The sequence below is a fragment of the Photinus pyralis genome, unplaced genomic scaffold (assembly GCF_008802855.1).
Source record: "Photinus pyralis isolate 1611_PpyrPB1 unplaced genomic scaffold, Ppyr1.3 Ppyr1.4_LG6, whole genome shotgun sequence".
In the NCBI taxonomy this organism is placed as follows: Eukaryota; Metazoa; Arthropoda; class Insecta; order Coleoptera; family Lampyridae; genus Photinus; species Photinus pyralis.
The window spans coordinates 18,106,779-18,128,956 of record NW_022170663.1 but is presented as its reverse complement, the minus strand read 5'-3'; the positions used below and the strand labels follow the sequence as shown (position 1 = coordinate 18,128,956).

Genomic DNA, 22,178 nt, shown 5'->3' with positions numbered 1-22,178 from the left:
TAGAATGTATGAACACTGCTTTCAAGTTCGGATCACCCATGCTATACAGGGCGTTTATTTCAGGTTACCATCCACATCTCTGCTCTGTCACTTTGTCCCTACAACTGATTCAATATTCAATTTGTTTATTTTCTACCTCAGAGTAAGAAATATACTCTTAAGTTTTACGTACGCCAAAGGGGTTAATCATTTTTTGTCCCTATAGGAAATGTATCTCAATTCTAAAGTTAAGGAACACAAATCAATATTGGCAACGTCGCACGTGTATCTGCTTTGTTTATCTGATGTACAGCAGTACCTATTCGATGGTTTACATGGCGAAAAATTGAGTATTTTCCATATATATGGTATTTTCTAGGGAAGACATTTATAAATAATTAATAATGACGTCTTTAGAAAATTTGGAAACTCAATTAGAATTGTTTATAGAAAACGTTCGCCAAATACACATTATTGTTAGCGACTTTCAACCACAAAGTCAAACTGTACTAAATCAAAAACTGTAAGTAAAAGAAATCAATTTTCTTTTATAATTTGTAATTGTCCTCAGGCAATCGCTCGTGCACGGTCTACAGGAGGTAGATAAACTGAAATCGCAAGTGCAAGATGTTCACGTTCCCCTAGAAGTATTTGAGTAAGTCACTGTTAGGGAGAGGGTCAACATTAATAGATTATTTTTCCAGTTACATCGACCAAGGCCGTAATCCACAACTGTACACTAAAGACTGCATCGAAAAGGCACTGGCCAAGAATGAACAGGTGAAAGGAAAAATTGATGCGTATCGTAAATTCAAAACAAACATCTTAGTTGAGCTTAGCCGTATATTTCCGACTGAACTTAGTAAATATCGTGCGTTACGGGGTGAGGAATGACAATTGTATAAATAAATCAATTGTATTTTCAATACAGTAAAAATAATTGTTATTTTAAACGGCTTAAGTTGCCAACGAATCTGTAAAAGTATTAATAAAGTCGATGTGTCCTCTGTTGTTCAATCATCCCTTTGTCCGCAGCCTTAAGACATCCCCAGGGTTTGATCCTGCACCTGGAGATTATAGTGGAAGCAGACCCAGGTCCCAGGAGAATTTCTATGGCCGTGATGGGTTAGGTACGCTTCTCATTTAAATAACTGTAACCTTTGTTTATTCATTTATAAACAATGTATAACGTATAAGAACGAACACTACACTCTATTAGTGTAGACACAGATATACGTATCTGTGGTGTATCATCGTAGATTACAGTGACTCAATTTAGTGTAGTGGAGATAACAGGGTATCTCGTTTTTGATTGGTCGTTGGTTCCGGTCGCCATATTGGGGCTAAATTTCAAACTGGCCAATAGAAAGCACCCAAAACGACGCGATACACACCGTACTATAATTTATACTGTTTGGACATTTCACGCAATTTGCTTTGTTTTAAATTTTCCGTCTCCAGTTTTTATATACATACTCGTATTTTTCAAGACGCATATAGCATGGATTTCTATGAAAATTATCAATAGCCACCGCTGGGCTACTCCACCGCCGCCACCTACTCGTTCAAAAGCAATAATTTTCGCTCGCGCGCGACCTACACTTTTGAAATAATTATTTTCGTATTCCTCCCTCCTTCATTCGTTGCCTCACCTTCATCCTTTAACTACATTTTGATCGTGGACTGAATCGCCCCAAAATTTACGAAATATTGATCAACTTCTGTTATACGAATTTTTAGTTTATATTTTTTCTATAAGAGATCGCGGCGGTGATTATCAAAATCATTAAGGTATGCAAGGAATCTGATTAAAATTTAAAAAAATGCAAACCAATGCACACAATGGTGAATGCAAACAGAAAAGAAAAACGATACCAGGCGCACTTACCCCTCTTCAGTTATCTGAATGTAGCAAACGCCATCGCCATGAAGAAAAACGCCAATTATCAAAAATATGTTATATCCACCATCCACGTCTTGGGTAAGCAACCATATAGTCTTCTGTAAATTACCCCGGCTCGAAGGACCAGTTGTTTAATCAGATTACTGGGTTTATTAACAAATAGTATGCTGTGGTGCTCCTCAAACAATTAACAATGTAAGCACTATAGCCAAACTGGCCAATAGGCAACACAATACAATTCGATAAACAATACAAAACGGAGAAATCAGCGCACACAGAAGGTAACCAAACCAAAATGAGCATACATAGTCCATTTGTTAATCAATACTAACATATGGAACCCTAAACTAAATACCATTAAATTCTACATTTTACGAAACTGGTAATGGAAGAATTAGTAGTAGAAGACAGAAGGTTATTCACTATTAACATATAAATAAAATAAATCAAATTGTTTTACAAATTATATTTTTAATACAATTAAAGATTGTTATACTAAAACTCTTGAGTTCCCCAACGAATCTGTAAAGTATGATCACAATAAAAAGGTGCAGCAACACTAAATTACACTTACATCATTACGAGCCTTAAGTTTCCTGTCTATTAATCCCACAAGCGTCTCCGACCTTACGGCTAACGAATCGATTTTCTCGATTAGTTGTTGATAGGGTGAAAGAGGTTGCGCCCCCATCACCACGTGACCAAGTTTGGAATCGATTTTGGCATCCAAACGCGCATTTCTGATCAAATTGACAATCCAGCACTCGGCCTCGTCGGGATTCATATTTAACTTCTCCGCCAGCATTCCGATACTAATGCATTGGTGAATGCGACAGAAAGTTTCGAAAATCATAAGACGGGCGTTCTCCACAAACTCCTCCAGGCAGGATATTAAAAAGAAATCGTTAAATAGAACTGTGTGGCACTCGTGCAGCTTTTGTCGAGCGCCGTCAAAATCGAAGTTGACGTACAAGTGCTCTAAGAACTCAGTGATCGGATCACGATACGTATAACTTTCCTGCTGTATAACCTTCACCAAGTCTTTCAGTGCAGATCTGCGTCCGCGATTTATGATAACAGCTGTCGCGAGATACCTTAAAATATGTGGGCACATCGTTTGTATCGCGTTCAAATAGTGAGGACGATACAAGAACATCTCGATGATTAACTCGCGTCCCATTGCGTGATTAAAGAAGACGAACAGTGACCAATGTATCAGCCATGTTCTCTGCTGCAGCAATTGCAAGCTATTCCCGCCGAAATGATTCGGACTCGAATCAATGTACTCGCGTAACTTATTTAGATCCTCCAGGGCTGACTCCCAATTTTGTACTAAAATTTCAGAAGCCAACTTGCCCCAGAGAACACTGAGGTAGCTTTTGTCGCTCGGTGGAAGTACCAGCATGCAGAAGTACAAGTAGGAGGTGGACACTGAATAATTTCCACACTCATAACGATACTTGGCTAGTTTGTGTAGACTTTCGATCATATCAATTTCGAACTGTAACAGAAATTGCAACGTTTTATTTTTTGCCGAAGAGATTTAAGTCTCTCATTAACTACAATATTAAAAGGTTTGACAATTAGGAAAGGAATCCGTAATGTACCTACCTATCGGTTCTACACTTATGGCTTGTATGATTTTTCAAAAAATTAATTGGGGTACTAATTTGAAGGGTCAACCTGGACAAGAGAATTAAGACAGCAGAGAATGAAAAAATTTAACCCCCCACCAAACTCTGCAATAATTGTATAAACCCAAAATGCCAAACTTAAGTATCTTAGGAGTCAGATTGGTTTCTTACGTTATAATCTTTCGACAGGAAGTTTATGAGCGTTTTTGAATCCCTCATATTCTCCATCGTTTTCATAACTTCATCGTTGCCCATCACTTTTGTAATCGGTTCAACTTCCTGCTGCAGTTCTTGTAGTTGGGCCACGACATGCACACGCCTTTGCTTTAATTCCTGCAAAAATTGTTACAGATTTGTAAAAAAAACCACCCAGCACATACCTCTGGTACTTCCTCATTGGGATACAACTGCCGCCTGATGTCTATAGCGTAGTCTACCATGTTAGTTTTGCTGAGAATGTCGAGCTTGGCTTTCAGTAGTTCGGTTTCATCATAAATCTGGTACAAACATTATGAAAGCTGTTAACATAACCTATACGTACTTCTTTCGCCGATAGAAACTCCAACAGCGGGAATACTAAATGCCTATCCAAATACTGTCCCATACGTGATGTTAAATCAAATTTCGCCATTTTTGTTATACGTTTAAAATTGTTTAAATAAAAATTCGTAACTTTAACGTGTTAATCACTGAATGATATGAAGTTGGCCGCACACCCACTCAGAGAACAAGGGTGGCAACATTAATTATTTACTTGGCCGATGTATTTATCAATATTTTCATATTTCCAATCGCTCTCTTTAACAAATTCAAGTTCTTTGCGTAGTGATTTTAATCTATTTTGATGTAACTCTTGTAAACTTTGAGAGGAATGCACTTGAACCGTTTCACCAAATTTAGCGCACGATTTCACCGATGACAAGGTATTATCTTCGTTATTTTTATTTTGACCTGGCGAATTTAACACAGATTTTGATAAATTTGTTGTTGCCATTGAGGAATATTCAAAAATTAGATGGAAAAAGTTTTCGGGGAAAAAGTGTGAAATGAACGTCTGTTTTCCGGCAAACTTCGCACAATACAAACCACGTTGCCACACTGTCAAACATACCGGAGATCCCGCAAAATGACTTAATTTGTCTCTTTCGTTCCACGCAAAACATTTGACCTGCTTTTATCCTTTTAAAAGATATTCGAAAGATTCTGACATGGCGTTGAGAAAAGCCTACATATCGCTAGTAAACACGCAAAAATAGCTGGAGCGAGGTTCTGAAGAACACCTGTCACCTACCTATGCATATTATACCAGTAGTGGAGCTTTCGGAACAGAATCTGTTTTTCCGTGGAAAACTATTGTAGGAACTCGAATGACAGGATCTGTTGTGGTCCAAACAGGAAACGTGGTATATGTGTTAGGAACTTTGTCTCCCGGAAGAAGTTTTCAATCTAGTTTCTGGATAAAAACTGCCAATCATTGTAATGTCTGCTTTGTCAGTCATTCAAATTTTCCCGAGCATATTTAACTCGGTAGTGCTATTTGCTGGAAAAGCCAAAGCTGTAATTTCGCTTAGCTGTTTCTACCTTTATTGGAGGCGTACGCTGTTGCCACATCCTGGGACCATATCTCTATAGATTGACAACCATTGGCAGTACTGCAGATATTTTACGAAGAAGTTGACAGCAAATAGCAAATGCACTTGTCAAAAAATCAACAAAGAACCAAATGCCGGTTTCCTTATTATTTTTATTTGTAGTTTACTAATTTTGTGGTCAAAGTACAAATGGCTTCCGCTTTGGAGCAGTTTGTAAATACTGTCAGGACCCTATCGTCTCAAGGTGATATTCTGACTTGTTTAGACATTGTAACCTACAGTTCACATTTTCAGGCAACTACAGAGACTTATGTGACTATCTAAGTAAAAGCAATGAAATTTTAATAAAAAATGGCCAACACTTGGACAATGTGCTCGAAACGTTAGATATTCAGCAACACTCTTTGGGGGTGCTTGCTGTTCTAAATGCGAAATACAATACACCTCTAGTGAATGCGACGAACGAAAATAGATTTAAACAAGTGAAGGATTTCATTTTTAATTGTAACGGCGAACAAATTAGATTAGCACCAGACCTGTGTATGTAAATTACCATGATCTTGCATAATTTAAATCGAATTTAGTTGCAGAACTCTGTCATTTAGTTACGGCAAATTTAACTGAACAAAAGCAACCGATTAAAGGCATTTCTCTGCTACAGAAAGCGATTTCGAAACTTCAACTGTACGACTCCCAGCTAACATCCATACATGCCGATTTATGTCAATTATGCTTACTCTCGAAATGCTTCAAGCCCGCTTTAGAAATATTAGATATCGATATTACGGGAATATGTCAAGAGAATGTGCAAGGTCAAAGTGGGTCGCATTTCGATGCCAAGTACTTTCTTTTGTATTATTATTATGGGGGTATGATTTACTTAGCTCTGCGTAATTTGGACCGTGCACTTTATTTTTTGGAAGTTGCCATTACGACTCCTGCACAGGAAGTTTCTCATATTATGTTAGAATCGTATAAGAAATACATCCTTGTCTCGCTGCTATTGCATGGAAAGGTATGGCACTTGTCGCACCTGCACGAAAAAAATCCTACCTATTAAAAAAAATACTGATTTGTTCTTGCTGATATGTAGGATTTTTGTTGCTTGTATGGCCGACTTAAGGAACATTTATTTTAATGAAGCGTTTAGATTTTAGTTATACCTAAGTACACATCAAGGGTAGTTAATCGTTTCATAAAACCGCTCTCTCAGCCCTACCACGAACTAACAAACGGATTTGCGTCAAATAATTCGGCCGAATTAAATATGATTGTTAATAAACACAATGAGGTTCGTTATATATTTGTTTTGGAGCAGTAATTAAACGTAAACATTGTAGGTATTTGCTCGAGATCACAATTTAGGACTAGTTAAGCAGGTGGTGTCTGTGTTGTATAAGAAAAATATTCAGCGCCTTACGAAAACTTTTTTAACACTCAGCTTGTCGGACGTCGCCAGTCGAGTGGGGCTTGCCAGTCCAAACGACGCTGAAAACTACATATTGCACATGATCGAGGATAAGCAGATTTACGCGACGATCAACCAAAAGGACGGTATGGTTATATTTCGCGATGAGCCTGATAAATACGGCGGGCCGGAGGTGCTGAAGGGTTTAGAAACGCAATTGCAACAGTGCATGGAGTTGGACAAGCAAATTTTGGCGATGGATGAGGAGATTCAGGTTAACCCTCAGTATGTGAAAAAGGCGACCGGTTTACAGGAGGACGAGCAGCCTAGCAAAAGCGCTTACGCCATATGAAAATGTACCGTTGTTTATTTGCTTTATTTCTTCATCTTTGTACCTGTTTAAGTTTGAAACCATTACAGCTGCATTGCCCAATTTGAGTGAAAGAGTTTAACTTTGTACTAATAAAATCACACAGAAATTACACTTTCAGTGTTTTTTGTAGTTCTCTCGGTCACATAAACACCCACAAAATAGTTTCTAAACCTACGATTTTCTTTAACATGGCGAGTGGACCACCTTAACACTGTCCATTTGGCTCTCAGACTAAATGACTAATGCACATCCATTTGTATTTGGCCATGTCTTCTATTTGCACATTTCTGTCTGAGCATCCAGTATCTATTTTACAACTTGACCAAAAAGCCCTCTTCCTATAGGACCCAAAATACGTTACTAATAATATATTATTTATTTATTGATGTGAGGACTGTGGTCTGATGCAACCCATGGACTTCCCTGACTGATGATGAAAGATTACCTGTGAATTTTTTGCAGTAGGTAGCCTATACCTTGATGGTGTGCCAGATGGCCATCAAAGTTCGCTGTCTAAAAGGGGGGCCCCCCCTCCACGAATTATTTTCTGGGATGCTGTTTTTCAAAGTAAAACGTGCATAACTTTTACATACGACAACCAATTGGTCTCAGATTTTGCATACGAATGCCTTTAGTCTAAGCCTTTAGTGGTGCCAAGTTAAACTTTAGAGGGGGGGGGGGTGAACACATGTTCTACCCTTCATGGTATTCTAATGAAAGGTCTCATCGAAATAAAATATTTGTACAAACTATAACTTTCCCGTGCAACTTTTTTTCGAGATAAGTTCTAGAGTGAAGGAGAGTGTTACGTATACCAATAAAAAAATATGCCGCCACCAATGAAATGAACACACGGTATCGTAATTTGAGCGCTGTCTTTTTGTATGGCTAACTTCACTCGTAATGCAAGTACAGCTGTCAACTTTAAACATGTCGCTTCCGTATAATAGAAAGTTTAATTCACCGGTAGTTTTTTAATAAATAAACCCTAATTTAATACAATTCATTATCGAAATGTGACCTGGATATATAGTAAATATTTTGTACAAATTTACAAACGCATTCCTAACCTATAATCACGTAAATTTAACTCGTAAAATGATGTGAAATCAAATGCAAAAATTAGTTAATTACAAATCCAAGTTGAAATAAAGGTAAGATGAATTAATTGTTACTCTTGGTTAATTAGAATAATCGTGTTGAGAAGGTGCAGGGTGGTTGTTATGGTGTATGTTGCCTGGTTACGCTTGAATTATTACCATTTCCTCCCAAATGTTGAGAATGGAATCGAATTTAATCTGCAATTCTTTGTGGGTCACTTGTGGAAACTGGGTCATAAAGATGAAGATCATTTGGTTCATAAGATCTCTCTTTTGTTTTGTTTGTACCTAAATTAACCCCTGACGGTTTTGAAAGATATGCTTGTAATTTGCAGGTAGTTAATTAACACTTATAGTTTTTCAATTTCTAAAAATAAATATTACACATGCTCAAGGAAAACTTTGTGTCAAGAGAGGTGGTTTGTTGGTAGATCTAGATTTAATGTAAATAATTTGAATACTTTCGCCACCCTAATTTGGCGCACTTGAATTTTTTCCTATCCAGTAGTGGGTACAAATGTCAATGGTAACTTATCAAACAGGAAGAGGCTTTTTACTCAAGGCCAGCTTTGAGGAAATTGTGAAGGTCAGCTTCTTTTACTTATACCAAGAAGAACCACTTGTATCACTTTCTTCATAAATGAACCACTTTCTAGACCGACCACATACTAATTCCCTTAAGATTATAAGCAAATACAGTCCTCAGGTGTTAATGAATGTATAAATATTAGATAACACAATTCCTTGTAGATACATCTCATTTAATCACAGAGTTATTTTGAAATAGATAAGATAATGTCACCTACTTAAAAAAATTACATTGTATGTTGTGCACAATACTCCTATAACTGAATAATTCGCAGATTCAAAAATGGATCATTCCGATTTAATACAAGAAATGCCTCAAATCGAGCAGTTACCGACACAAGATCGTTTGGCACTGGCCCGAAGACGTAGGGCTCATCAGTTAAAGATATGGATACAGAAGGAAAAGGAGTACCATCGCAAAGCAGTCAAGGCGTACAAGTCCGCTAAGCCCAACATACAATTTAGAGATAGCGTCGTGCTATTGGAGGCAGCGGCCCGGAATGATATCGACGAGGTCCGCAATTTGCTGGTGAGAGAGGTTAGCCCCGACTCGTGTAATGAGGACGGGTTAACCGCTTTGCACCAATGTTGTATAGACGACAACGAGGCCATGCTACTGCTACTACTCGAATATGGTGCTAACGTAAATGCGGAGGACAGCGAGAAGTGGACACCCCTGCACGCTGCTGCCACCTGTGGGCACCTAAGATTAGTTAGGTACCGTATCTCACACTCGCAACGAAACGATCTCATTGTAATTGTTCTAGTATATTAATAGCTCACGGAGCAAATTTACTAGCAGTCAACGCCGATGGTAATATGCCTTATGATATCTGTGAGGATGAGGCCGCTCTTGACTATATCGAAGGTGAAATGGCCAACAGAGGGGTGACCCAGCAGTTGATCGACGATACACGAGCTCTAACCGAAAAACAAATGCTCATCGACCTGCAGAAGGTAGCGGTCGCAGGCGGGGACTTGGAAAAATACGACAGTCAAGGTGCTACCCCCGTAAGCTACCATTTTTATTCTGATATTAGTGTAAATGCCGACTTTTCAGCTTCACATAGCGTCGGCCAATGGCTATACGTCTGTAGTCGAATTTCTGCTCGATCACAACGTGCATACGGACGTTAGAGATCGAGATGACTGGCAACCGGCGCATGCTGCCGCCTGCTGGGGTCATGTAAGCTCACCCATGTACTTTAAGCGATAGTGTAAGGAATAGAAGAGTGAGACAGTCGAGGAGTGTAATTTCTGGCTTAATTTTAAGTAACTTAAGTAACATAAAGGTAAATGATGACTATATACAGGGTGACAATTTGAAAACTTACCACCCCCCATATCTTAGTAAATAAACGAGATATTTAAAAAAATCAAAATCCGTTTCGGTAATTTGGAGGGGGAATCACAATGACATAGTTGGCGACGCACCCCCTCCAACCCCCTGCGCCCCAGCCACCCCAACTTTTAAATCTTAAATAGTGACCCCCCATGTGTGATACGTCGTTGGAAAGCTCTGAAAAAATGCTTTCCAACCATACCAAATAGCATTACATTTAGGTTAGTAATTATCGTGCAAATCAAAAAATAAACTAATATGATACATTTGAAATCTGTCGTATTTAAAACGCAACCGGCGAACATAGACGAACTAAGACAGAGAATAATTCAAGAATGTCGAAATATTGCAAAACCAACATTTGAAAAGGTTCGACAAGAGTTTGAGAATAGATTATAACTGGCGATCAAAAATGAGTTGCTGTCAAGTCGGCTTTGGAAGTTGAAGTTAAATACGATTTTCCATGCTTATTTTTTGATTTGCACGATAATTACTAACCTAAATGTAATGCTATTTGGTATGGTTGGAAAGCATTTTTTCAGAGCTTTCCAACGACGTATCACACATGGGGGGTCACTATTTAAGATTTAAAAGTTGGGTGGCTGGGGCGCAGGGGGTTGGAGGGGGTGCGTCGCCAACTATGTCATTGTGATTCCCCCTCCGAATTACCGAAACGGATTTTGATTTTTTTAAATATCTCGTTTATTTACTAAGATATGAGGGGTGGTAAGTTTTCAAATTGTCACCCTGTATAGTCAAACAAAAAGAAAATAAGTTCCCTTTCCTTAGCAGTTTTGTTTAAGTTTAGTGTATCCGAAACAACTCCCTCACTTTCATTAGTACACAACTTAAAAAATATTTAAAGAGGTGGCGCTAGTTTCTAGCATTTCAATTGTCCACTCTTTACCTTACAGTATTTATCGTTCGTGCATTGCAGCAGAAGTGTTAATAAAACATAACTTTGCGATTATTTGTTTAAAAAGGCAATTAACAGGTAAGTGTGGTGCATAATTTAGCACTTTTGTTAATAATATTAGTAATAGTCATATTGCAATTATAAGTACCAAATTCGAAAAATGTTTCAAAATTCAAAGTTTTATTGCTGCTCTGGCTATTGTCACAGCCGTGTAGCGATTATTGGTATTTGTTGCGAATTTTAAATCTTTTGTTAATCTCACTTATTTTACCTACATTAACAAAAGTGAAAACTGTAGTACTAAGGGTCACTGGTTCGAATCCGGGTTCGGGCATGGATATTTGTAAATGTATAGTGTGTTGGGTTGTTAGAGCAGCCTTGGCTGAAACCCCGCCCGCTCAAAAACAAAGACCTAAAATAAGACAAATAAATGAAATAAAATATATAAATGTTCCAAACTAGATGTCATAAAAAATGCTATCGTACCAAAGATGTCAATATTTGGTAGGACAAATATTTGCAAAAATAATAGAAAATGTCCTAAATTCTGTCTCAATCCTGCGCGCAAATGTGTGCTGTGTCTCGCAAGTCGCACTCGCCCCCGACATGTTCCGTGGTCCCCCTGGGGGTCACAATCCACCGGTTGAGAACCGCTGTTCTACGCAATAATTGCCATTCTGTTACCCAGAGCCTTGTGAAAAATACTATCACTGCCCCTTAGTGAGCTGCATATGTTACTTGCAATGTTTAAACAATGATGATAATATACAGGGTCACTATTGACGAGCGTCAGTTAGAAAGATATGGAAAACCTTTGAAAATGAAGATAAACTGATAAGTTCTTTAAGGGTTTTGGCACATGATGAATTGAACTAAAATATTTTCAAGATGGCGCCATTTCCGGAAATACCGGAAGTAGCCATCAATTTTGTTATTTTAAATAGGAACCCCCTATTTTTTCTACATTTTCTGTTTCTACGTCAAATTTGGAATGCAACGATACCCCATAGTTGACCCTTTGCTCCAAGGGCTTCGCCGATATTCAAGTTTTTATGTCAAAAATTGAATTTGCGGGGGTAATTTTAAAAATTTATTATTCGAAAACGGTGAGAGATATTGCAACACAATTTTCACTGATTTATTAAAGAAAGATCGAATTTTTCTATGGTATGCGTAACAGTCTAAAAAAGTGAGACTACAACACTTTTTCAAAGCTCTCAACTTTTAAATATCCGTAACTCCATTTTTTCAAATGGCACCCCCCATTTTGTTCTTCACCGTTGTTTTATTTTTTCCCAGAGCTTTAATTTGGTACAAAATGTCAAAAGCTGCTTCAAACGGTTTCCGAGATATTCCATGTTTTAGTTACTTCTTGGGGCAAATTGATAAAAAAATTAAGTCGCTTGATGTTGTTATTCTTTTGTTTTTTGATAATGTTTAAACGTCAAATTTTCGCTGCTTTCAATTTTTTACATAAAAACTTGAATATCGGCGAACCCCTTGGAGCAAAGGGTCAACTATGGGGGGTGCCATTTGAAAAAATGGAGTTACGGATATTTAAAAGTTTAAAAGTTGAGAGCTTTGAAAAAGTGTTGTAGTCTCACTTTTTTAGACTGTTACGCATACCATAGAAAAATTCGATCTTTCTTTAATAAATCAGTGAAAATTGTGTTGCAATATCTCTCACCGTTTTCGAATAATAAATTTTTAAAATTACCCCTGCAAATTCAATTTTTGACAAAAACTTGAATATCGGCGAAGACCTTGGAGCAAAGGGTCAACTATGGGGTATCGTTGTACTCCTAATTCGATGTAGAAACCGAAAATGTAGAAAAAATAGGGGGTTCCTATTTAAAATACCAAAGTTGATGGCTACTTCCGGTATTTCCGGAAGTGGCGCCATCTTGAAAATATTTTAGTTCAATTCATCATGTACCAAAACCCTTAAAAAACTTATCAGTTTATCTTCATTTTCAAAGGTTTTCCATATCTTTCTAACTGACGCTAGTCAAGAATGACCCTGTATGTGGTCTGTCTCACTCTTCCATTCTTTACACTATATTTAAGGCGCTGTAAGTATAACGATCGTTTTCAGTTGGAGGTCCTCGAAATTCTCGCCCAGTACGGCGCCGATCTCAACGCGAAAAACAAAAACGAGGAGACGCCCGCCGGTTAGTTGTCGGTAAATTAGTTTACTGTGGTGCTCACTCTTTCCGACAGATATCTGCGAGGATCCGGAATTGAAAGATCGAATACTGCAGTTGCGGACGGAGCAGGAGAACAAGAGACTGGCGGAGAACAAGAGGCAGAGAGTTCGGAGGTCGCAGAGCAATACGAGGGCGCAGTCCGTACGGCGGACGTCGTTGCGCGATAAGGGGCTCACCGCGCGAAGGGACGCGGTGGAGGAGGCGCGGTTGCGGATGCAAGCGGAAAATAAAAAGGTAATTTCGTGTGGTGTTCGCTTTTAATTGCTGTGGAGTATGTGTCACGATTTCGTTTGCACCATCTAAAAACAAAAGAAAAGTGCAAAAGCAATCTGTACATACTTTCTAATGGGCGCTGCGTTTGCTTTCATTTAAATCCCCTAATAGTAGGGGAGCTAACACGAAATCCACTGAACGAGAATGATCAAAATTTTAACCGATGGAGTTCCATTTTGCCCTATCAGAGTATGCTAAACTCGATCGTCTGCCGCCTCAGGTCATACGACTTAAGGCGCTGCGGGTACTTCTTGCGGTACCAATTCTGAAAGGTTGTTTTTCGAAAAAATAAGTTATACACCAAATGAAAACGTTGATAATAGCTCTTAAAAAAATATTTAAAAAAATCGCGCGCATTTGATAACTCCGTAAAAAAACAATTCATAGTCGGTTTTTCACGAACTTTCTACGGATATAACTAGGTTACGGTTGGACGAATGAAGCTGATTTTTTTTACAGACTGATGATAGGTACTACTAATGACTTAACGGTGTTTCGTTTTTACATTTTTTTTCTAATTACAAGATTATCTTATTATCTTAACATTATAAGATATCTTATAATTAGAGAAAAAATTTAAAAAAGAACCACTATCATAGTCATTGGCTGTACCTATGATTAGTCTGTAAAAAAATCAGCTTCATTCTTCCAACGGTAACCTAGTTATATCCGTAGAAAGTTCGTGAAAAACCGACTAAGAATTGTTTTTTTACGGTGTTATCAAATGTGCGCGATTTTTTTAAATATTTTTTTAAGAGCTATTATCAACGTTTTCATTTGGTGTATAACTTATTTTCTCGAAAAACAACCTTTCAGAATTGGTAGCACAAGAAGTACCCGCAGCGCCTTAAGTCGTATGACCTGAGGCGGCAGACGATCGATTTTAGCATACTCTGATAGGGCAAAATGGAACTCCATCGGTTAAAATTTTGATCATTCTCGTTCAGTGGATTTCGTGCTAGCTCCCCTACTATAAGGGTAGATAAAGGCTACAACCGACATGGTCTTGGTTTTGTATGTGGGTTGCCTGTGCACTTGTCAAAAATTGGTAGACCTCGGTCGAAACCTTGACTGCTTTGATTAGATGCAGTTATCTTTGTCAAGATGATACTTGATTCTGCGCGTGCGCATTAAGTTTTCTTGGAAACGCGCATGGCTAACATTTAAGATGTCTGTGACCAGTGCTTAAAATTGTTTGGTTGTATTTCTATATTTGACTAGAGAGGTGGTCAAATTCCACAGATTGTAGGTATAAAGTAAATAGTATTTATGATGTTAGATAAAAGTGAAAATTTGTAACCAAAACAGACTATTTGAGTATGCATTAGGTACGTACTAATCTTCAATTGCTAGTTTCTTATATGGTATAAAGGATTCAGCTTGACCTTGTACCTTGGAAACATAAATGATGTTGAATAATAAACATGATTACGAATTCAAAAGATTTGAAACAATTGGGAATTTTGCAGATGCACCACGATTAATAAACGAAACTCGTGACACATACTAAATTTTTGCATGTTGTTCGGCGTAGTAAATGTTCTTGGTTTGTGCGACATGCATCTATAGTTGTTGTTGTTGTAATAAAATGTGGAGTGAAGAAAATGAATGCACATCATATTACAGTATAACAACAAAAAGTGCTTGTTTGGATATAGTGTGATGACTTAAACAAATTGACAATAGTTCAAAATTACTCCACATTTTATTTGCACTGTGTTAAGCATCTGTATAATTTAACAACTATTTCAATGGGCTAATTTTAATGCATCTTCATACTATTGACACTTTGTTGGAAAGATTCTAGAAGGAAAAGTAAGTATATTTTACTATTACTCTCGCCAGGAAAGATTGCCGGTCACAGCACACCTTGTGTCGATCTACAATCTATGTTTTTCTTAAGATGCGAGCGACTTCCAGAATAGGATCGTGCACGATACTACCCCGGAAGTCGCTCGCGTCTTAAGAAAAACGTAGATTGTAGACCGGGGTCAGGTGTTCTGTGACCGGCAATCTTTTCTGGCGAGAGGTTTACAATTGATATTATTTTATCCCTCATTGCGAGACAGAATGGATAGTGTAGCTGTAGAGCATGATCAATGACTTTCCCTTATTATAATTCATTTTGTTGGCATTCCAAAAGACAACAGGTGCGTCATCCGTAATTAAGGGGGGTGGGGGGGCTAAGCATGAAGGATATAACCAACAATGATTGGACATATCAAGTTTGGGTTCAAGGGGGCATTTTTTAAGGTCATAGTCCCTAAAATTTTGGAGATGGACAAGTGACAGACTGAATTTGGGCCTGTTATGCAGTTATGTTAAGTTAAGCCTTTATTTCCTGATCATTTGATTTATTTTTGGCCATAATTAGAAGATTTTTAATGATTTCGAAAAATTCCTCCTGACCGAACTTAATTGGGAATCCAAAATAATTGCTGTTTAACTATTTAACAAATTGAAGCATTTCACCATAAAAAGCGACTCCCACTGAAGAAAAACAAGTAACCAAAACCACTACTACCTGGGTATTGCCAACGCAACACATTCTAAAGGCAGACGGACAGACTACCTTAATTAATTAATCAAATAATAAATAATAATAATATAATACGTAAACTCAAATTCAGAGAAATATCTTATAAAAACCAACAAAAATGATAAGAACGAATTTGTCGTAATTATATACAGGGTGACAATTTGAAAACTTACCACCCCCCATATCTTAGTAAATAAACGAGATATTTAAAAAAATCAAAATCCGTTTCGGTAATTCGGAGGGGGAATCACAATGACATAGTTGGCGACGCACCCCCTCCAACCCCCTGCGCCCCAGCCACCCCAACTTTTAAATCTTAAATAGTGACCCCCATGTGTGATATGTCGTTGGAAAGCTCTGAAAAAATGCTTTCCAACCATACCAAATAGCATTACATTTAGGTTAGTAATTATCGTGCAAATCAAAAAATAAACTAATATGATACATTTGAAATCTGTCGTATTTAAAACGCAACCGGCGAACATAGACGAACTAAGACAGAGAATAATTCAAGAATGTCGAAATATTGCAAAACCAACATTGGAAAGGTTCGACAAGAGTTTGAGAATAGATTATAACTGACGATCAAAAATGAGTTGCTGTCGAGTCGGCTTTGGAAGTTCAAGTTAAATACGATTTTCCATGTTTATGTGGTAAGTTTTCAAATTGTCACCCTGTATGTCCCAAATAAGATAATGGATCACTTGCTACATTATAACTAAAAGAATAGTTAAAAAACTGTTGAACAACTGGATTGATTGATTTAAATTGTTTCTTTTTTTTCACTACTGTAATAATGAGTGGTCTGTCTTCTAGAGTGTCTCAGATCGTGACATTTTAGCACTGGATTTACAACTGGGTGGAACTGGCAACAACACACAGGGGCGCTAGCAATTCAGGATCATTTGATATTGAGTTGAACCTAGGCCTACGATACTTACAGGCCGGAGCGCTCGAAAAAGTCACGTGACGTTAGGAGTCATATGAAATACATTGCGGCTTATGGAAAATCCGTGCGCGGCTCCACTATTTATTTTTTTACTCCGGACCCGTTCAACATAGAGCCACGAAATTTCAATGAGAGCTTCTCGATAGTACACACAATCAAATTATGGTGTTCCTTAATTTTTAATAACACTAAAAATAATTAATTTTTAGGTTTAAAGTATTGAAAATAAAACGATGTTAGTAAATTCGCGTTTTTCTATCTTTACATCATCATATTTCTTTTTCTAGGAACTATATCATTATCATCCTTTCGGTGCCTTAAACTAGAATGATATGCACCTCCAATTATGCGTATATAATGCCTTATCTGGTATTAGTATAGTTTTAACAGGCCCTACAAAATCGCGCATTTATTATTCGCGCAGAGAAAAATTCACCATGCGAGAAACTTTTTTGTTACTGCTATAATTGTATCACATATATCGAATGAATTGTGGCCAAAGGACACATAAATGTTCTTCAGAAGGAAATTTTAAGAAATGGTCTCTTGTTTCCTTTTTTCAGCAGCTGAAGTAAATAGCGCGATTTCAAGAATAAGTGAACGCGCAAAGGAATTATGTTCCAAATAATTGTTAGTAATCGATTTTCAAATTGTATTTGTGAAATTCAAATTTACATTAAACTTATAAAAATTAAAGATATCAGTACATAAAGTATTTTAGTTATACCTACTCGTGTGAAAGTGAAATGGGAAATTTGTCTTGTCCGCTTATGAGCCCTGGTAAGTACCGTAGGCTTTCATCTTCATTCTATGAATAAATAAAAATAACCTTTTGAATAAGTAAGTTTTAAAAAATAACTTTTTCTATCCAACTTACAGCAGTTTTAGTAAAAAGTACAGCTTGTAAGGAATAGGCAGTGCCGGACTGGCCCAGGCCGCTAGATTAGATTTCAATAAACACTACCAATATAAAATTAATAATATATTTTAAGAATATAGACACAGTCATATTTTAAAATCCAACAATCAACTCTTAATTTAATATAAAACTGCCTATTTGACTGACATCAGTTTCTTCAATTTTTGTTGTCCTAGTCTTGTCCCTTAAATTGTTATTCTTACATTTTGAATAATTATTTAGTAGGATGTTGGCAAATGTTTGCAAACTTTTTGAAATGTAGTATTTAAAACTATTCTGACATTGGTCGCAAATTTCATCGTCTACTTCTAAATTCTTCAAAAATATTTTTATTAATAATAATTTTCGCTTACCGCATGACAAAAAATCTTTTTCGTATCTTTCAGAAATAAGTTGTTTAAAAATATTATAGGCTATTATTAAAAAATTCAGGAAACTATCAGTGGGATATCTCAAACCACCTCTATCTAAACATCTTATGTATTCTAATTTCGTTGTTTTACTGGAATCATCAATTTCCAGTGGTCTTTCAGTAGCAAATTTACTTTGACATTGACACCTAGAACAGGTGCATATCTTCCAAACAGTTTTTGTATGATATATTCTCCAATAAATATGAGTAACTATTTTGTCGTTTTCTAAATCTTAGAATATTTCAATACTTATATTTAACATCGCCTCATCTGCTAAAATACACGACGAAACAAAATCTTTGATGAAAAATAATCCTAATATTTTTCATTTTATAAGTTTAATGTAAATTTAAATCTCACAAACACAATTTGAAAATCGATTACCTACCTACTAACAATTATTTGAAACATAATAATTCCTTTGGGCATTCACTTATTCTTAAGATCGCGCTATTTACTTCAGCTGCTGAAAAAAAGGAAACAAGAGACCATTTCTCAAAATTTCCTTCTGAAGAACATTTTTGTGTCCTTTGGCCACAATTCATTCGATATATGTGATACAATTATAGCAGTAACAAAAAAGTTTCTCGCATGGTGAATTTTTCTCTGCGCGGATAATTAATACGCGATTTTGTAGGGCCTGTTAAAACTATACTAATACTAGGTAAGGCATAATATACGAAAGGATTATAATGATATAGTTCCTAGAAAAAGAAATATGATGATGTAAAGATAGAAAAACGCGGATTTGCTAACATCGTTTTATTTTCAATACTTTAAACCTAAAAATGAATTATTTTTAGCGTTATTAAAAATTAACGAACACCATAAGTTGATTGTGTGTACTATTGACAAGCTCTCAGTGAAATTTCGTGGGTCTATGTTGAACGGATCCGGATCCATAAGCCGTAATGTACATATGACTCCTAACGTCACGTGACTTTTACGAGCGCTCCGGCCTGTAAGTATCGTAGGCCTCGGTTGAACTGTGTATAAACCACATGTCACATGTGACGTTCATGGATACAACAATATGTATCTTGCAGCTACTTTCTTAATTTTTGTTAAATTTCTTGAATTTTTTCCGTACGACTTTTTGAAATTTGTTTTGTATTTTTAAAATGTTTTTCTGAGCCTCTATGTCTATCCTTTCAATTAAAACCAATTAAACTTCTATCACCTACCATATGGTAAAATTGTTTATTTGTTCCGCCAATTTCTCAAGTTACATTTTATAAATTGTTTATTTAAACACATGTCGCTAGTGCAAATGTTCTCACAAATTCCACTCTTTTACCTGTTGTTATGTGGGGAAGAGCTGTGAAACTATTAGATAACAAGGCTTATTAGAAAAGAAATTATGAATTTTAATTTAATGAATTTCAAATGAAATGCGCATAATATTTGTAATAATGAAAGAAACTGCAACAAGCAATTATTTCCAATCAATGAGTAAGTGGAGTGGCTTAAATAAAAAGTGATTGGATTGGTTTTTGACTCTTACACTTAACAAGCGCGCTTCATTCCGCGGGGAAACTCTAATTGCTAAACACTTTCGTTATCATTCTCATGAAAGTTCGCAATGAGATTTCGAAAAAAACACAACGTCGTTTGCGTGTCGTATAAAGTGTGTGATTGCGCTCTTTTTGAGATGATTTTTAACTGTAGTTCTTATAGGGTATCGACAACATCGACAGCATTGTACAAAACACAAAGTTTAACGATATCGGTCGCGGCGAAGGTTACGAAAACGGAAATGCATTGGCGGTAGCAGTCCTCGAAAGTAGAAAGGGTCCAGAGGGGAAAGATAACGACTCGTTGGAGAACGGCGAACTGATCGATACCAAGAACGAAACTACCTATACGACCGATGTTAATGGTAAAGTTACAGTGGTGCATGTAGTTGTTACAATTAATGGTAATGGAACTTTAGCAGATCTAAAAAAACAAAGAATGCAAATTAGAAATAGTTCGAGCGATGTCAATAGCTTGACATCACCAGTTAGTGGTCTTCCCGATAACGAATCCATTCCTACGTCTAGTTCCAATGATATTCATAGATTTACGGGTCATACGGACGAAATTGTAGGTTATTCTAAGTCAAAACGTTGCTGCGTTATACAATAATCGATCACTCATTGCTCATATCCCGTTTTTTTAAACACTGTTCTATTAAGAGAACTCCGAAACCGGTTCTAGTTTTCCCAGAAAAAAAACACTGCCAACTAATAGATCAGAGTTTTTGCGTTTATTTACATTCCCCCTATCATCCGTCCATCTCTCATCACTTTTAAGGCCTATATCATTAGTATTAGCGTAGTAGAATTGTTAGCCGTTAGATCGTTTATTTATTAAAAGGGTCTATTGACATTCCATTTTTATGATAATCAAATGAAAAAGCGCATCACTAAGAGGTAAGTCAAATCGTTTTAGCTTACTTAGTTTCTTTGACGCACAAAAATCAAAATTTTCAATTGGAATTTTCAGTTTTCAATGTGAAAGCTAATTAATTCACTCGCATTGCCATTGTTTATTATCGCGAAAGAAGTCGTCGTTCCAATTCAACCAAGCTGCCAGTGTCCCTTTTTTTCCGCTCATTGCTGGGTTACTAATTCTTTTCACAGTTCTAGGAACAGAAAAATTGTCAGCAGAACTGATGATGTTGAAACATGTTAAAATGTGATCAGATTGTCAGATTTTTCTAAATTGTCTTCCTTACCAAAGAAACAAGTCTAATTCACACTTCAAAATTTCACTGTTCCTCAGATATGCCGGTTGATTTGGAACAGGGTGGCCACTTTGTTTTCGCTACTCTTTTCGCCACATCCTTTGTTTTGCTAGGACCTGATCATTAGTCTGCGAGCTACAATATTCTTCAGTGTACCTCATAAATAAGTCATCCTGCTATAATAACTTCTTGCTTCCATTTTCAGTATTACGTAATCGTGTAGGAGTTAAGTTTTTGTCTTTTCGTACAGCGCGAAATGCTTTACAAATACAAATTATTGTTTGTTACTACTTTTAAGTGCCTGTTTTTTATTATCGTTACACAGAGGCCTTATAAAATTTGCCTCTCTTTCAATAAATTCTATTAAAATTGATATCGTAAATGAATTAATATAGCAGTGTTATCGTAAACATCACATTCCAATACATTTCACTATGTACCTTCTTATGTACTTAAGCTTATTTGTCAAGTATCGGTTGATAATGCGCACACACACACACATACACCCCCTCATGCAATATCTACTTACGTCAATTAAGTATATTTAATAGTATTTGTCTCACTTGCCATTACATCATCCATTTATTTACCGACATAGCAATAATTTCTCTATAAGGCTGAATGTTACGTGCTTCTAAACTATTTTTTTTTATTTCCCTAATGTTTTAAAGTGTAAAATATGTAATTTTGTACATAATTTGCTCTTATCATTGCCATTTTTAGGTTAGGTTGAGGTTCGTTAGTATTATTTTTTTTACAAACGGGAAGAAGTGAAATTGAATTCCGTTGTGTTGGCTGTTGTCTGAGTTATATATTTTTATTTATTAATTATTGTATGATTTGTAAAAACATATTGTGAACGATACGATGTTAACATTTGAAAAACTTAATTGTTAAGAAACACAACAGTTGTTAAATTTTTATAAAAATAAAGTTCATAGCAAAGTTATGCAGGTTTATTATATCAAATGCAGTATTGTGACTGTGTTACAGTGGAAGACTGAACCAAACACCAAACCTCCCCTCGGCGATTTGGTTAGCCTGGTCGTTTTCCTCAATACCGAAATCTAGCAGCCTCCCTTGAGGTCCTGCACGGCTATGTGGAATAGACACCAGTAGCCCCGCATGACCGCCGCCAGGTCGTAAGAGGTTCCCCCATGATCCAGATGGCAGCCTTGTGGAGCCTAGGAGGGGGGCAGTCGTTCTTGTAACCATTAGAGATATACTGGATATCATACCGAGTCATTTTTTAGAGATATTTTGTTTCTTTCTATAGCATTTTTTGATTCGCTGGTTTAGTTTTGCTATCATCTAA

The 22,178-nt window shown here is 36.7% G+C and overlaps 4 protein-coding genes across 5 annotated transcripts; 3 read left to right on the top strand and 1 right to left on the bottom strand.

The window, feature by feature from the left end:
* The first annotated feature begins 277 nt into the window (after nucleotides 1-277).
* On the top strand, nucleotides 278-996 carry LOC116173468 (mediator of RNA polymerase II transcription subunit 10-like). The gene is made up of 3 exons (XM_031490961.1): nucleotides 278-502; nucleotides 551-634; nucleotides 684-996. Exons 1-3 carry the CDS (start codon nucleotides 384-386, stop codon nucleotides 871-873), a joined length of 393 nt encoding a protein of 130 aa, XP_031346821.1. The 5' UTR covers nucleotides 278-383; the 3' UTR covers nucleotides 874-996.
* Nucleotides 997-2,333: 1,337 nt separating this feature from the next.
* On the bottom strand, nucleotides 2,334-4,599 carry LOC116173466 (eukaryotic translation initiation factor 3 subunit E-like). The gene is made up of 5 exons (XM_031490959.1): nucleotides 4,058-4,599; nucleotides 3,897-4,013; nucleotides 3,688-3,849; nucleotides 2,457-3,383; nucleotides 2,334-2,404 (listed from the first exon to the last, which is right to left on the bottom strand). The coding sequence occupies exons 1-5, from the start codon at nucleotides 4,145-4,147 to the stop codon at nucleotides 2,378-2,380; spliced, it is 1,323 nt and encodes a 440-aa protein (XP_031346819.1). The 5' UTR covers nucleotides 4,148-4,599; the 3' UTR covers nucleotides 2,334-2,377.
* A 576-nt stretch (nucleotides 4,600-5,175) lies between these two features.
* LOC116173467 (COP9 signalosome complex subunit 3-like) lies at nucleotides 5,176-7,000 on the top strand. The gene is made up of 5 exons (XM_031490960.1): nucleotides 5,176-5,352; nucleotides 5,403-5,648; nucleotides 5,693-6,123; nucleotides 6,259-6,399; nucleotides 6,449-7,000. The coding sequence occupies exons 1-5, from the start codon at nucleotides 5,298-5,300 to the stop codon at nucleotides 6,866-6,868; spliced, it is 1,293 nt and encodes a 430-aa protein (XP_031346820.1). The 5' UTR covers nucleotides 5,176-5,297; the 3' UTR covers nucleotides 6,869-7,000.
* Nucleotides 7,001-7,782: 782 nt separating this feature from the next.
* On the top strand, nucleotides 7,783-21,812 carry LOC116173746 (protein phosphatase 1 regulatory inhibitor subunit 16B). Of its 2 annotated transcripts, XM_031491421.1 has the most exons (8): nucleotides 7,783-8,043; nucleotides 8,853-9,294; nucleotides 9,345-9,588; nucleotides 9,638-9,763; nucleotides 12,931-13,006; nucleotides 13,056-13,276; nucleotides 19,813-20,014; nucleotides 20,069-21,812. In XM_031491421.1, the coding sequence occupies exons 2-8, from the start codon at nucleotides 8,861-8,863 to the stop codon at nucleotides 20,260-20,262; spliced, it is 1,497 nt and encodes a 498-aa protein (XP_031347281.1). In that variant the 5' UTR covers nucleotides 7,783-8,043; nucleotides 8,853-8,860; the 3' UTR covers nucleotides 20,263-21,812. The 2 variants fall into 2 exon arrangements, with proteins under 2 accessions (XP_031347281.1, XP_031347280.1); XM_031491420.1 differs by having other exon boundaries at nucleotides 19,813-21,812.
* Nucleotides 21,813-22,178: the final 366 nt, after the last annotated feature.

Excerpts from the sequence above, each read along its gene's own strand:
- LOC116173466 (XM_031490959.1), bottom strand. The coding sequence starts at position 4,147 with ATGGCGAAATTTGATTTAACATCACGTATGGGACAGTATTTGGATAGG. Across the intron at positions 4,014-4,057 it reads AGTTTCTATCGGCGAAAGAA|ATTTATGATGAAACCGAACT; the intron begins GTACGTATAGGT and ends TGTTTGTACCAG. Across the intron at positions 3,850-3,896 it reads CCAATGAGGAAGTACCAGAG|GAATTAAAGCAAAGGCGTGT; the intron begins GTATGTGCTGGG and ends CAATTTTTGCAG.
- LOC116173746 (XM_031491420.1), top strand. The coding sequence starts at position 8,861 with ATGGATCATTCCGATTTAATACAAGAAATGCCTCAAATCGAGCAGTTA. Across the intron at positions 9,295-9,344 it reads GGGCACCTAAGATTAGTTAG|TATATTAATAGCTCACGGAG; the intron begins GTACCGTATCTC and ends TAATTGTTCTAG. Across the intron at positions 9,589-9,637 it reads ACAGTCAAGGTGCTACCCCC|CTTCACATAGCGTCGGCCAA; the intron begins GTAAGCTACCAT and ends CCGACTTTTCAG.
- LOC116173467 (XM_031490960.1), top strand. The coding sequence starts at position 5,298 with ATGGCTTCCGCTTTGGAGCAGTTTGTAAATACTGTCAGGACCCTATCG. Across the intron at positions 5,353-5,402 it reads CAGGACCCTATCGTCTCAAG|GCAACTACAGAGACTTATGT; the intron begins GTGATATTCTGA and ends TCACATTTTCAG. Across the intron at positions 6,400-6,448 it reads TTGTTAATAAACACAATGAG|GTATTTGCTCGAGATCACAA; the intron begins GTTCGTTATATA and ends TAAACATTGTAG.
- LOC116173468 (XM_031490961.1), top strand. The coding sequence starts at position 384 with ATGACGTCTTTAGAAAATTTGGAAACTCAATTAGAATTGTTTATAGAA. Across the intron at positions 503-550 it reads ACTGTACTAAATCAAAAACT|GCAATCGCTCGTGCACGGTC; the intron begins GTAAGTAAAAGA and ends AATTGTCCTCAG. Across the intron at positions 635-683 it reads GTTCCCCTAGAAGTATTTGA|TTACATCGACCAAGGCCGTA; the intron begins GTAAGTCACTGT and ends TTATTTTTCCAG.